Genomic DNA, 13854 nt, shown 5'->3' with positions numbered 1-13854 from the left:
GCTCTTCCCTATCTTACAGAAACTCCAAAACCACCTCAAATATAATGCTTCTTGGAAGGCAGGGCTACAACACAACCCTCTCCCTGCTCCCATTTCATTCCTACCTCACCTAAAGCAGATTCATTTTTATCTGTTTTATATATTTGAGTTCTCATAAGATTTCTTAAGGGTTCCATTACTAAAATAGTTTGGAAATCACTGTATTGTATGACATGTCACTATATTTTTGTCTAACCTTTTATGATTTTATGGTTTATATTTAACTGTGAAACCCACCCAGAATTCATTTTGGTTTGTGGTATTATGCTGGATATGGTCACCACTACTCAAGATCTCTTCCCACCTCCCTCTAATGCCTTCTATACATAAAAACCGAAAAGCTGAACACTATACTTCCCAGACTCTCTTGCAGTTAGGCTCTAGATATGAATTAAATTCTACCAATGGGATGTGTTTGAGTGATTTCTGAAAGGCAGTAATGAAGCAAAGAGCATCTTCTTCTTTTCTAATGAAAAGTTACGAAAACACCAGTGTCTACTCTCCACTCTCCATGGCTATCCAGAAGCAGTTGTGACGATGGCCGAATTCAGCATTTCAGCACGAGCTACAGAACTCAACGGTCCTGCAGTACTTCCCACTTCCACCTCTTCCAGATGGAGGCAGATGCAGTGGCTCCCTGGTGGGCCAGTTCTGCAACGTCCCAGGAATCAGTCCTTGAGGCCCAGTCCAGAGCTTGCCTCTTCAGCCCTTCCAACGATCTCACAAAAGCCTGATTCTCGTATTAAATTCCTCTCCCCCTGAAGTATGTAGTGTGTTTTCTGCTTTCTGGACTAAATCCTATTTGTCACTGGTATAAAACACTGACTATTAAGCCAATGGTTAAAGATACTGCAAAGCCTCTTAAGTTCTTAAAATGCAGACCAAGACTATCTCCGGAATTGACAAATTAGGAGACTCTTTGCAAAACCTTTTTTAGAGCCTAGAGTTTCACACAGCTCACTAAATTGCAGTGTCAATGCTCTATTTCCCAATGTGACATATGTAAGTTTCTATCAAGAAAAACAAATCTGTTATCATCCTGGTTCTATTCATGAAGCCTGAGGCATAAATCAAGAAAGATAAGTAGTGATTATTAAAGAAACCAGCAATAACTTTAACTGATTGCTGTGATTTGAACAGATGTTTGATAGTGAAATATAAAGACCAACAGAAAAAAATAAGTCTATGGAAAGCTTTTTATAAAAACAACAATAACAGCTGAGGCCTGATTTAACTTAACTGAATAAAACATTTCAACTATACATTTAAATCCCTCCCTCATCTAGAAGCTCATCTCAGGTACCTAAAACCAAAATCAAACTAAAATGTTCCTTTCTTAAGGACCAAGGGTACCAACTCCAGTCAAACATCCTCTCGCCTGAGGGCACCTGTCACAAGGACACAAGGGCTACATACCACTGTTGCCGCAGTCTGCACATGAGATTAGTTCCTCTGGCTTCTTTTCTCGGTTTTGGTCTTTTGTACCAAGACAGAAACTACAGATGGGGATTGGTTCAGCAACTGGCTGTAAAGAAAAACACAATTCACTCAGGTACTGGGGCTTTTTTTTAGTATAAATATAAAGACATTGCAATTACAGATGTAAATTCCTTCGAGAGTTACATATAACTTTAGGACAAATGTATCCCCCTCCTAAATTTCCAACAAAGTAGGTGAGTTTTTACCAAGCTGCTTTGGCTGGGCCTTTACAAACAGTCCCCATAGTGACAAGTTTGGTCCAAAAAATCATATCCCAATCATGTTGGTCACTTAGAAACTAAATGATACAGTGTGGATTAGGCAAAGCAAATCCATTACCTAAGATTGAAAACTTCAACTGAATTAAGCACAAGAAATCATAGTATCAGCCCTTAAAAGGCATGTGACGTAGGAGAAAAATAAGATGTTTAATAAGCATAATGAAAGGTAACAGTAAGAGCTCTGTACAAATGGGAAAGATAAATTGTGACTGTGGTTTGGAGGAGAAGGGTTGAACGAGGAACATAACACATATTAAGTGCCAGTACTTAATACATGTGTGCTATGGTATCTCAAGAAGCTTGTCCAAGGACAACAGATAGTAATTGTTAAAAGCAGGTTTAAACCTAGGTCTCTAGGTTCCTCCACAGCACTGGATGGAGAGAAAGGCAATACAGGTAGTGTAAACAAGGTGAACTTCGGTTTGCAGTCTGCCAAGGCTAGTGCTTAAAGGATATGGCTTCCGTGATGAGTGGAGGGAGGAAGACTAGACCAGTTCTTTAAGACTGCCACTGAATGTCTTATAAAGAAGTTGGACTTTATCCTGAAGAAAAGACAAACAGGTTACTGAACCAAAAGACGATCAACTGTATTTGACAAAAATAATTCCAGTAGCAATAACAAAGACAAACTGGGGAAAACCTAAAGATAGGTAGAACATTTAAAAAGTGATTGCAATAGTCTGGTGAAGACAAGATAAGAACCTGAACCAAAGCTAAGGGAAAGGAATAGGAAAACAAAGCTATGGACTCAGAAACCAGCTAGCTGTGGAAGTGATAGAATAGGACTTAAACATGACTAACTTAACTGAAAAGATGGGGATGTCATCAACTGTGAAAGGTGAGTCATTTTAAAGAAGAAAACCAGGAGGAAAGCAAAGGGATGATGAATCTGATTTCAGGTGTGTTTAGTTGGAGGTACTCTCATTCACCTCTCAACTACATATGCTAAGCACTGTGCAGGACAGTGATACAAACCCCTCAAGATGCTTTTAGTCTACAGGGGAGAACAGATGTTTGCAGGTACTGTGATAGGGAAACAAAGGAAGAAGTGACCAAGTAGGGAAAAGTGGTATCAGGGAAAGGCTTCACAGAGGTATTTGACAGGCAGGCATACCTGAAGGGGATGTTCAAAGAAAATAAAGAATCATACAGAACTGGATTTGGGAGATGGGAGGTATGAGCTTAGTTTGGGACTTAACGAGGTTAAAATGCCTAAGAAACATCAAAGGGGCAATGCCCATGGATCTGGAGTTCAAGACAAAAGGTGGTCTGGAAATAAAAATCTGGAAGTCACAGACAGTCAGCCCCCCATATCCACAGGTTCCACATCCTTGAATTCAACCAACCGTGGATCCTAATCAGTTGAATATGGAACCCGGACCCTGCAGATACCTTGAGGGCTGACTGCATGTACAAAATGGCAGTAAGGCCATCAGAGTTGATGAGTTCTCCCATGGAGAACAGGTGGAAAGAAGAAAGCCAAGGTCAAAACATCAAAATTTAAGGGACTGGCAGAGGAAAAAGCCTGAAAAGGAAACAGACTAGTCAGAGAGTTGGATGGTACATCAACGTAAAAATGTCCAACACAAGCAAACTAACAGTACTGCTCAGCCAAGAGATGAAATGAGAGATGAACAGCAGGAAGCTGTCTTAACAACTGTGCCTGTGGTAAAGACAACCACATCCTTTCTTTAAAAAGAAATATGAAAAGGAACCAGGGACTAAAGTCGGGAAAGACTTCATCCAGGAGTAGAAACTTGAAGTAACCTCTAAAGAAGGTAGAAGCAAGGTCATGAGGCTTAAGCTTTATGCTGTAGCCTCTAAGTACCACAAGAGGATTTTAACAGAGGAATGATGTGAGTAAGATTTGAAGTTTAGAAAAGTCACTCTGTATGTGGTTGGAAATGGATGGGAAGGGATACGATCTATGATCCAGGCCCTGAGTAACAAGGGCCTGCATTAAGGCACTGATGAAAGGACTGGAGAAGAGACAAAAGAGGTATTTAAAGGTATAACTGGCAGGAACTGCTGGCTAACTGATTTGGGGTAGGGAACACAGTAAGAAGGACGCAAGACTAGAAAGACACCATTAAAGAAGTGAAGAGGCAAAGCCACAGAATGGAAGATATTAACTCACATTTAACCAACAAATGTTCATATCCAGTACTGTATATACGAAGAACTCTTACATGTCAATAAGGAAAAGACAGAAGACTTCAACAGGTACTTTACAACAGAAAATACATATGTAATATACAAGTGGCCAATAAACATAAGAAAAGATGCTCAACCTCACTAGTCATCAAGGAAGCAGATCTTCAAGGATGGCTAAAATTATGAAGACTGGCAATAGTAAGTATTGGTAAGAAAATGGAACAAAAGAAACTCTCTTACACTGCTGATAGGAATATAAATTGACAAAACCACTCTGAAAACTACTAAAAATAAACACAGCATACCATATGATCCTGCACTTCCACTCCTGGCTGTATACCCAAACGAAGTACACACACACGATATATAATAAAGCATACACACCAAAATGAGCAGGGCAGCATTACTCATAACACCAAAATCTACTCAAATAAAAACTACCCAAATAACTATCAATGAATGGTCACACAAATAAATTATGCTATATCCATAGAGTAGAACATTAAACAGTGATGAAAATAAATTACAGTCAACAACGTATCACAAACAACAGCAAATGAAAGAATAGACCCAGAAGAACACATAATATATCATTTTATTTATATAAAGTTCAAAAATCGTTCTATATTATTGTAGTCAGGATAGTGATTATACCTTTAGGGAGAAAGAAAGAGGTAATGAATTGGAGAGGGACTTCTGAGGTATAAATAATGTTACTTTTCTTGACCTGGATGATGGTTTCATGGATCTTAATTAGGAATTAAGGCATACACTTACAATCTGTGTACTTTTCTGAATATATATTTTAATTAGAAAGTCAAATTTAATTATGAACATCTATTGAGGAGGGCTGTGGTACCTCTGGAATATTCTGAAAGAAATACCGATGGTGATTTAGACAGTGAAGTTTGGAACTTAGGAAAGAGGCTAGAGATAGATTCAAAAGACATGAGTGTGCAGGTGATAACTGACAATGCCCAGTGAGAGGGTGGAGGTAAGTGGAGTATGTGGAAGGGGCAGACAGTAAAGGGAGGGGAGTGGAGGAGTGAGACAAAGTCGGGATAGAAGAGCAGCAACATTTAGAAGCATCAGAGGAAAAGCAGGCCAGAAAGGACCAAGACAAAACAGAACCAAGAGAAGTGATGACACAAGAATTTCAAGAAGCAGAGAGCAAGCAAATATCAATGTTGGGAAGATAAAGTAACTACTGGATTCTACAACTGAGAAATAGCTGGAGACCTCACTAAGCCAGAGAGCCCTTCTCAGTGACAGGATAAGAACTGAAGTCATAGGAACCAACAAGCTGCCATGCAGGGACGGAGAGTAGACAGGAGACAGCTAAAAGGAAATGACAAAGGGTTTTGATGTGTTCTAGTTATTTCAAATGAGAAAGACTAAACCTATTTAAATGTGGAAGAGAAGACACACATGGTCCAAGAGATTCAAGAAACAAGAAATAACAGGAACATATTATGTAGTAAGGATTAGGCTACACTGTTCAATATGGCAGGCACTACAACAATGTGGCTATTTAAATTTAAAATAAAACTAATTTAATCCCTCAGTCATACCAGCTACATTTAAATTGCCCAAGAGTCACATGTGGCTACTGACTACAGTTTTGGACAGCAAAAATATAGAACTATTTCATCATTACACAAAGTTCTATTGGAAAACACTGGCTTAGAAAAGAGGATGGATTTGTAAGCACAGGTAAAGGGACTGGCCTTTGCAGACAGAATGGTGTAGATGCATACTGCTTGTAGGTGGGATGGTAGGAACAGGGAAAAATCGAGGATGTTCACTTTCAATAGCCTCATTATTTCTGGAAAATAGGAAATAAAATCACCTGCTACAAGTGGGACAGGGATTGGCTAAACAGACCACGAGAAAGTGACAACTGACAGAGAAAACTGAGAGGTGAGACTGGCTGGGTTTAAGAACAGAGATAACAGCAACAACAGAAAAACCTCCTATCAAAATGGAAATGGACACACATTCCTCAGGCAAGACAAAATCAGCAAAGTATGTATTAACATAGAATAAATTTGAAATACAGAAGAGAAAAGCTGATGGAATCCCTGCAAAGTGGCCTCTATATTTTCACTAAAATAGAAGGCTATGTTTTTGCTTAGAGAAGTAGATAGGTATGGGTTTGGGCATTTACAGAGAGCAGAAAAGTCTGAAAATCTGTGTGGAAAGTGAAAGGGAATCACTTCGTGATGGAAAATAAAACTGTCAATCAGCCCTAACCACAAAGCTAAGATAGGAGAGAATCAATGTGTAGTATTTCCAATCAAGAAGGTTGTACAATTTTCCTTAACACCTCTGAAGCCTTGGACTCACAAAATCAGAGAACTGTAGCTTGACAAGATAAGCTAAAGGGTGGGAATTCCCCAGAATGCAAATGCAAATATTTCTACAATAGTGGGCCACAAAGTTAAGGTTGGACATCATAAGCAGAACAGGGCCTGACAAACTGAAAGTCTGAGTTAAGGACCCATAGGAATCCTGATCAAATGGAAATAAAGGTCCAGTAGAAAGTAAAAGAAACAGAAAAGTAGAAAGACTAAAGATTGTGGTTAGCAGAGGAGTGTTAGAGTTTCTGATTTCCTACATATGAAGTTCTTGCTAATAAAGAAAACCCCAAATGGCAAATGTGCATGAATTCTTTAACATTTAGTAAATACTATTCTAGACAATTGAGGGTACAATGGTGAGGAAGACAAAACTCCCACTTTCAAAGAGTTTTACATTCCAGTTGAAAGCAGAAGAAAGTAAAACTGAAGACAATAAAAGAAGTCAAAAAAGCATGGGAAAGCATGATCTTAGAAGAATCATATACATGGGTTCAACTAAGCAAAAATGATGACTGTGCCCAAGATAAGAAAGTTTTGCAAAAAATTTTTTACATTTTAGAGAAAAGAATATTGGTAAATGACAGCTCTCCCAACCACCCGCCCGCACACATGCACAATCAGAGCTCATGGTGGGAAGAACTTCATGTCAGAACTTGTTCCATAAGAGAACAACAATCATCTGAGAAGTGGTAAAGATCAAGGACTGTGTATCAACTTGTCTTCCTGGGTCTCTCCCTACCCACCCTCTTTTTAAAATATGGATAAGAGTATGGAAAAGTAGCTCCACTAGGAAGATATGGACACAGTCCAATGTAAGGATTGGCTAGTGGCAGACAAGTGGTTCCGCTTTCACATAAAGTGCAGTGTATCACTTCAGCAGTCTGGCTAAAAAAGAAACAAAGCTGGGTTCAGATTAAGAATCCTGTATAACCTGCAATCGTGGAGCTGGAGAAAACCTATGTTACAATAAGATACAGGGCAGAGCAGGAACAGTATCATAACTCAAATTTAGTTAACATAATTAAAAGATATTGAGTTAATCTGCTGCTACTTCTGAGGGATAGATTAGATCATACTTAAGGATGCAAACATGCAAAGATGAAGAAAAGAGGAAGTCTGAAAAACAAATTGCTGTTCTTCAGTATAGGAAATATAGTCTTAAAAAAGTAAAACTATGCAGTAATCTGTGTCTTCAAGCATATATCTTTGTCATCTAGAACCAGACAATAAAGTTCTTAATGGCAGAAATGTTATTTAAAATCATACCTAAGAAATCTTTACCAAAACTATCCCCATATGTTCCTGTATGTTCCCTGTAATATTTCTGCCATTAATATTTTTAACATATGATCACTGCTCCATATTACTAGATTTTGTCTACCTCAAACAAAATAACTGAGTTCATTCAAGTCTTTCATTAAAGTTGGGGGAAAGGGGTGGGCAGTGATTTAGACATACTGGCTGCATGGTTAACTTGGAGCTGTGCAGGCAGCGTAACTCAGTTATTCTGGTACTTATCAAACGACAACAGTCTTAGACCTTGCCTACTCCCTACACAAAACAATTTGATTATTATCAGCAATAAAAAGTTTAAACAGTATTGGTATTTACAGTGTGAAAATAAGACAGGCTGGAAAGCAATTTGTTAAGTCAATTAAAGACATTGGTCCAAACAGACTCAAATTTTATACAGATACTTTTCAGTAACACATGGCAGTACAGCCATAAGTTCCTTGAACTAAACACTGTACAATGAAGATGTTTATTCTTTGACATCATAGGACCGAGCATAAAAATAATAAATATTTCAGCTACCAAAACAAAACTGAATCCATAAAGAAATACTATTACCAACAGTGATCGTGATATTTTAACTAATTGATAATTTCAGGGGTTTAAAAAAAATTATTTTCAGGGCATTTTTTAAGTGCAATTTTAGGAAAGAGTAACAGTACTTTGAGGATGGGTCATTTTAGCTGATGAACTAGAAGCAAAAAAGTGGTTTAAATAAATCATCTAGGTTACAAAATAAATCTGAGGTTTTCTTGTTGATCAAATAGAACTGCTAATCAGTTAACTGTGTGATTTGTTTTACCATATGCCTAACCGTATCGTGAAGTGCGTAAAAACAACTCCAGATCATTCTCATTCCCAAAATATCACTGAGCATGAAAATCAGTGAGAAAAGCTAACACTACATTGTGTTCACTGTAAGATTTGAACCTGAAATGTACTGGGGTAGTGGTATTCATAACATTCTCCAAGTAAAACTCTACCAGCTGATTTCAATTATCCTGTATCACAAAGATAAAATAAGAACAATTGATAATCCATGAGTAAAGTCTTTTAAAATATGTATAGAGATACACAATATGCAATATAATCACTGTTCCCAGAACTGTCCAAACGTAGTCCTTATATCTGATTGTTCTCATATCTATATAAAGTAAACCTACTCCTACAGCTAATAAAACAAGAAAAAAAATTGTAGCAAATGACTTTACACACCATTAAACACAGAAGCCAGAGTGAACCTGTTAGAAGGTAAATCAGAGCAGTCGCTTGGTGCCCCAAACTCTCCATCCAGCCCAAGCACTTCCAGCTTAAAGGCCCCATGTGACCTGTACCCCCGCACACAAGCCCACAGTGGCCTCTCTGACCTAATCTCTTATTGCTCTCTCCCTCTCACTTTCTACTCCAGCCTCCATGCTTGCTCTTTCTTTACAAGTCAACTGTTCCAGGCCTTTGCATTTGCTTTCCTTCTATCTGGAATGCTCTTCCCTAGATCCTTCCGACCTCTACGCAAAAGTCACCTTCTCAGTAAGGCTTTCTGTGGCCACTCCAACACTTCAAAGCAACTCACCAGCTACAATAATTCATACTCCCCTGCCTTGCTTTATTTTTTCTCCTTAACCCTTTTCACTAATTAAAATATTGTGTGTGTATGTGTATCTTATCATTTGTCCTCCACTAAATGTAAACTCCATGAAGGCTCTGATTTCTGTTTGTTGAGGACTGTATTCCTAGTACTAAGAACAGTGCCTAGCATGTAATATGTATGCATTTGAGAACTGTTCAATACATTAATCAGAGTACCTTGGAAAACTGGTAATAATAAGAAAAACAGTATCTTAGAAAGAACTATGAGTTGGTTATGAGCCTGATAAAGCTATTCACAGCTCAATAATAATCTTAATAATATAAAAATGCTCTACTGTTTCAAAGTAATCTCACCAAGTGATTTCATGGCCTCAATAACTAAGTAAGATTTCGGTCACAGCAACCTACTGCCATTCAATTTCTCAAAAGTAGGGGGAGATTTGTGGCAGGAGGCACTTAAATTGTACCGTGTCATGGGTTGCCCTAGGCTGCCTTAAGCACCACGTTGAGATCTCCACAATAATCACTGGATGGCAGCACTGAGCCAAATACACAGTAGATATTCCCATTAGCAGACAGATGGTTGAGTAGCATTCTGACTTGAGTTTTTGGAAATAACTTTGATTAAAAAAAGAACAGCAAAAATTTTGCCCAATGATCTCTATTACATGAGGTTACGCCATGAAAGAAAATAAATTTTGGACACAATCATTTAGACGATCTTAAATATAATGACATTTTCTAAATACTGAGATACATCATCTGAGATATTCCCATCTTTATTAAAGTCCAATTTTAATTTTTCCCAGACTTGACGTTAATTTTTTAATCCACTATATACCTGTCACTGTCTTCATCTTCTAATATCTTCTGAGGACCTCAAATCCACCTTTATGTTGTCTCTGTTCTTAAACACTGACATAAAGGATAATCAAGAATCTGTTTTGTTGCAATTATTTCTTTCAAGACTGACCTGAATGATAAATTCTGGAATTGTGACCACCAGAATTTTCAAGGGAAAAAACCCTGCGCTTAGACTTATGATTTCAGAAACCTCTAAGAGATCCTGTCACAGGCTATCAGGCAATAAAGATTTGTGACTTCTTAAAAGCTACAAATTCTCGTTTTATGACCACTAGAAATGACTGAGACAAGTTAGCAGAGCCAATGTTAAGAGTATGAAAGAAGTATGTAATTCATATAAGACTCCCTATAATACTCAAACATGCACTAAGCAATAATAATGGTCATATCGTTCTTAGACTTAAATACGAAATATCTATAAAGCACTATAAAAACATTATATAAAAAACTTTTTAAAAAACTTTATGTTCAACTATAATTGTTGCAACTCATTTTTTAAAAAATCAAGTGGCAAACCACAAAAAAGGAAAAATATTGTATGATTCTACTTATACGGGGTACCTAGAGTGGTTAAATTCATACAGAAAGTAGAACAGAGGTTACCAGAAGCTGGGAAGAAGGGGAGAATGGGGAGTCACTGTTTAATGAGTACATACTTAAGATGATGAAAAAGTTCTGGAAATGGATAGTGGTGATGGCTTTAAAACACTGTGAAGGGAATTCCCTGGTGCCGCAGTGGTTAAGAATCCGCCTGCCAATTCAGGGGACACGGGTTCAATCCCTGGTCCGGGAAGATCCCGCATGCTGTAGAGCAACTAAGCACGTGTGCCACAAATACTGAGCCTGTACTCTAGAGCCCGCGAGCCACAACTACTGAGCCCGCATGCCAAAACTACTGAAGCCCACGTGCCTAGAGCCCATGCTCCACAACAAGAGAAGCCACCAGAATGAGAACCCCACGCACCGCAACAAAGAGCAGCCCCCGCTCACTGCAACTGAAGAAAGCCCGTGAGCAGCAACAAAGACCCAACGCAGCCATAAATAAATAAACATTTTTAAAAATAAAACACTGTTAATATACTCAATGCCACTGAATTGTACAGTAAAAAAATGTTTAAAATAAATTTTATGTAAATTTTACAATAAAAAATAAACAAATAAATTAAGTGCTATGATTTTTCATATTCTCACAAGTCAGATGATTGAAGTAATAAGGTCAAAATTGATAAAGCTGAGAAGCAACTACTATAATTTGTCCTTATCTTGAAAACCTGTATCTTTTAATTGTTCCTGTGGAAACCCTTATTACGTTAACTTTGAGTGCAGTAATTAAGACTCAGAAATACAGTTTTAACTCTCCCCAGAATGAAAACGTTTTTAATTACTAATAACAAATTATGGTTATTAAATTTAACTATTAGGCATTTTATTCTCACTGTACCTACACTGAAGTTGGTTACCTTTTAATCCAATTACATAAAAATAGCTCACCCTTATGCCTTAACAATTTTCTTGTAAAACAAGTCTAAGAATAAAAGTCTATCAATAAAGCACCAGTCTCAAGCTGAAACCTCTTTCTGACCACTGTGTGATCCAGCCAGTTTCTGAACCACCATAAGCTCCTCTCAAATCTACCCACTGAACTTCTCTTCCTTACATTTAACTTTTCCTAAAACCACAGCCCTCACCTACCTCTTTGAATTCTTCTACTGGTTCAGATCTATTTGTTCATCCTGTTTCTTCTACTGCAGTTATAATCAAGTAAAGTAAATTTAACTGCAAATTAACTTTCTTCAATGGATATTTATTTCACACAACTTGAAATTTAAATAACTTTCAGCAGAGATATCATTTATTAGTTGATAGTATCTACTGCTGAAGTACTGTTATGTATAATAAAGCTAAAAGAATGGCTCTATTATATATAATAAGTACCCAAAGGATAAAGAGGAGCTAAGTCTTAGCTTAGAAAAGACGAAAACTGAACTATTCTTAGGTATGGTATAGTGAAGGAAACCAAAATGTTGCTCAGTGACTGAGAGCACATGGAAAGCAAATATTGCTACCTTTTCAAAATACCATCCAAAGCATAAGAAGTCTGGTAAATACTACTGTTTGGTAAGCACTGTAATGTAACATAAAAATTTGAGAAGACAAAAAAAGAATCAGGACTCACATTTTTAAAGCACTTATAAATGTCAGTAAATACAAAACAAAATCCACACAAAATAATTAGAAACCGGGCTTCCCTGGTGGCGCAGTGCTTGAGAGTCCGCCTGCCGTTGCAGGAGACGCGGGTTCGTGCCCCGTTTCGGGAAGATCCCACATGCCGCGGAGCGGCTGGGCCCGTGAGCCATGGCCGCTGAGCCTGCGCGTCCGGAGCCTGTGCTCCGCAAATGGGAGAGGCCACAACAGTGAGAGGCCCGCGTAACGCAAGAAAAAAAAATAATAATAATAATTAGAAACCAATTAAACTGGTTTCACTTTTCACATTAACCACTTACACACACAAAAAAAAATTCAAAAGCAAGCCTTTTGAGAGGATGTTTGCACGATTCGTTTTTTCCAATATTAGAAGAGAAACAAACTGCCCATAACAGTTCACTTTAGGAAATGAATGCGTTGTTGGAAGGCGTTTATACACTGTTGAAAAAGCTGGACATTCTAACATACGCCGTCCCTCTTAGAGTCAGGCAAGTCCTCCTCTCGGTTTCACCCAGTTCTTCATTCCTTCACTACCAACAGCCTTGGGTGAACTCATGCTCCTTCCAAATCCTTTCCAACAGCTTAGAATCCAATCTGCCTTCATCTTTTCCAGAAAGACAACCCTAGGTGAGCAGAAATCACTCTAGACCTCTTAATTCATCTCGTTAAGTGCCTGTACACAGTATGTACTAAGCACTTGCTGAAATTAAAATACAACAAAATCATGCTTCGCTCCAAATAGGTTTAGCTACTTCCTCAAAGCCTTTCCTCCAAGAATCGATAACCTTCAGGGGAGACATAACTTGGGTAGGATTTAATCTCTTTAAATTCTCACCACATAGGCTATTAAGTACTCTGTGGCTGCTTATTAAACATTCTTTTAGGATAATCTTTTCCTCAACAGCATACAGTCATAAAAGATATATAATAATAAAACAACATGAATGGCCTGGAAAGAGTCCATTTTCTACTATTTACAGTCTACAATAAGGTAACCTTGCATAATTTTAATCAGTTCCAACATAACCCATTAGCCATTACAAAGCTTTAATAGGGGTACTAAATTGAGTTCTTTTATTATTATGAGTTCATTTAATAACTTCTACAATTAGATACCATAACAAGATCACTGGTGAAAGAAAATATGTTACTGATATAATTAGATCAGCAACGATCAATTTCAATTTACACTTTTACTATGTATACAGATTACTGTACATTTAGATGAGAAAGCAATCATCTGTCAAGATACTATAACAATTTTCTATTTCTTAATCAGAGGTGACATCAAAAATGATAATATGCTTATTTGCTAGATTTAAATTCTATGCTAAGAAACAGTAAAGAGTTGTCTTTCTTTCACATATTCATCAGTTATTTGAAAGCTCCACTTTCAGTTTGTCAGATATATTACTACGTATCAATTTCCTCATTCATCCAAATATGATACTGCCAAGTTATTACTGCCTCTCCTTTCCTTTGTGGGCCTTTCCTTCCTATTTCAGTTTCTTTTCTATACCTATGGCTCTCCCCTAATTCACAGTCATATCACCATATACAATCTTCTACACAGACTGGCTCTCTCTACTCTT

General features: G+C 37.6%; 1 protein-coding gene across 1 annotated transcript in view; it reads right to left on the bottom strand.

Moving 5' to 3' along the window:
* KAT6A (lysine acetyltransferase 6A) overlaps positions 1-13854 on the bottom strand; it is a 106490-nt gene that overhangs the window by 51817 nt on the left and 40819 nt on the right. Inside the window, exon 2 of the mRNA XM_007455487.1 lies at positions 1456-1564. Coding sequence (XP_007455549.1) covers positions 1456-1564 — 109 coding nt within the window. The remainder of the gene's footprint in view (positions 1-1455; positions 1565-13854) is intronic.

The sequence above is a fragment of the Lipotes vexillifer genome, unplaced genomic scaffold, assembly GCF_000442215.2.
Source record: "Lipotes vexillifer unplaced genomic scaffold, Lipotes_vexillifer_v1.1 scaffold414, whole genome shotgun sequence".
Lineage (NCBI taxonomy): Eukaryota > Metazoa > Chordata > Mammalia > Artiodactyla > Lipotidae > Lipotes > Lipotes vexillifer.
This window is presented reverse-complemented; position numbering and strand designations above follow the sequence as displayed.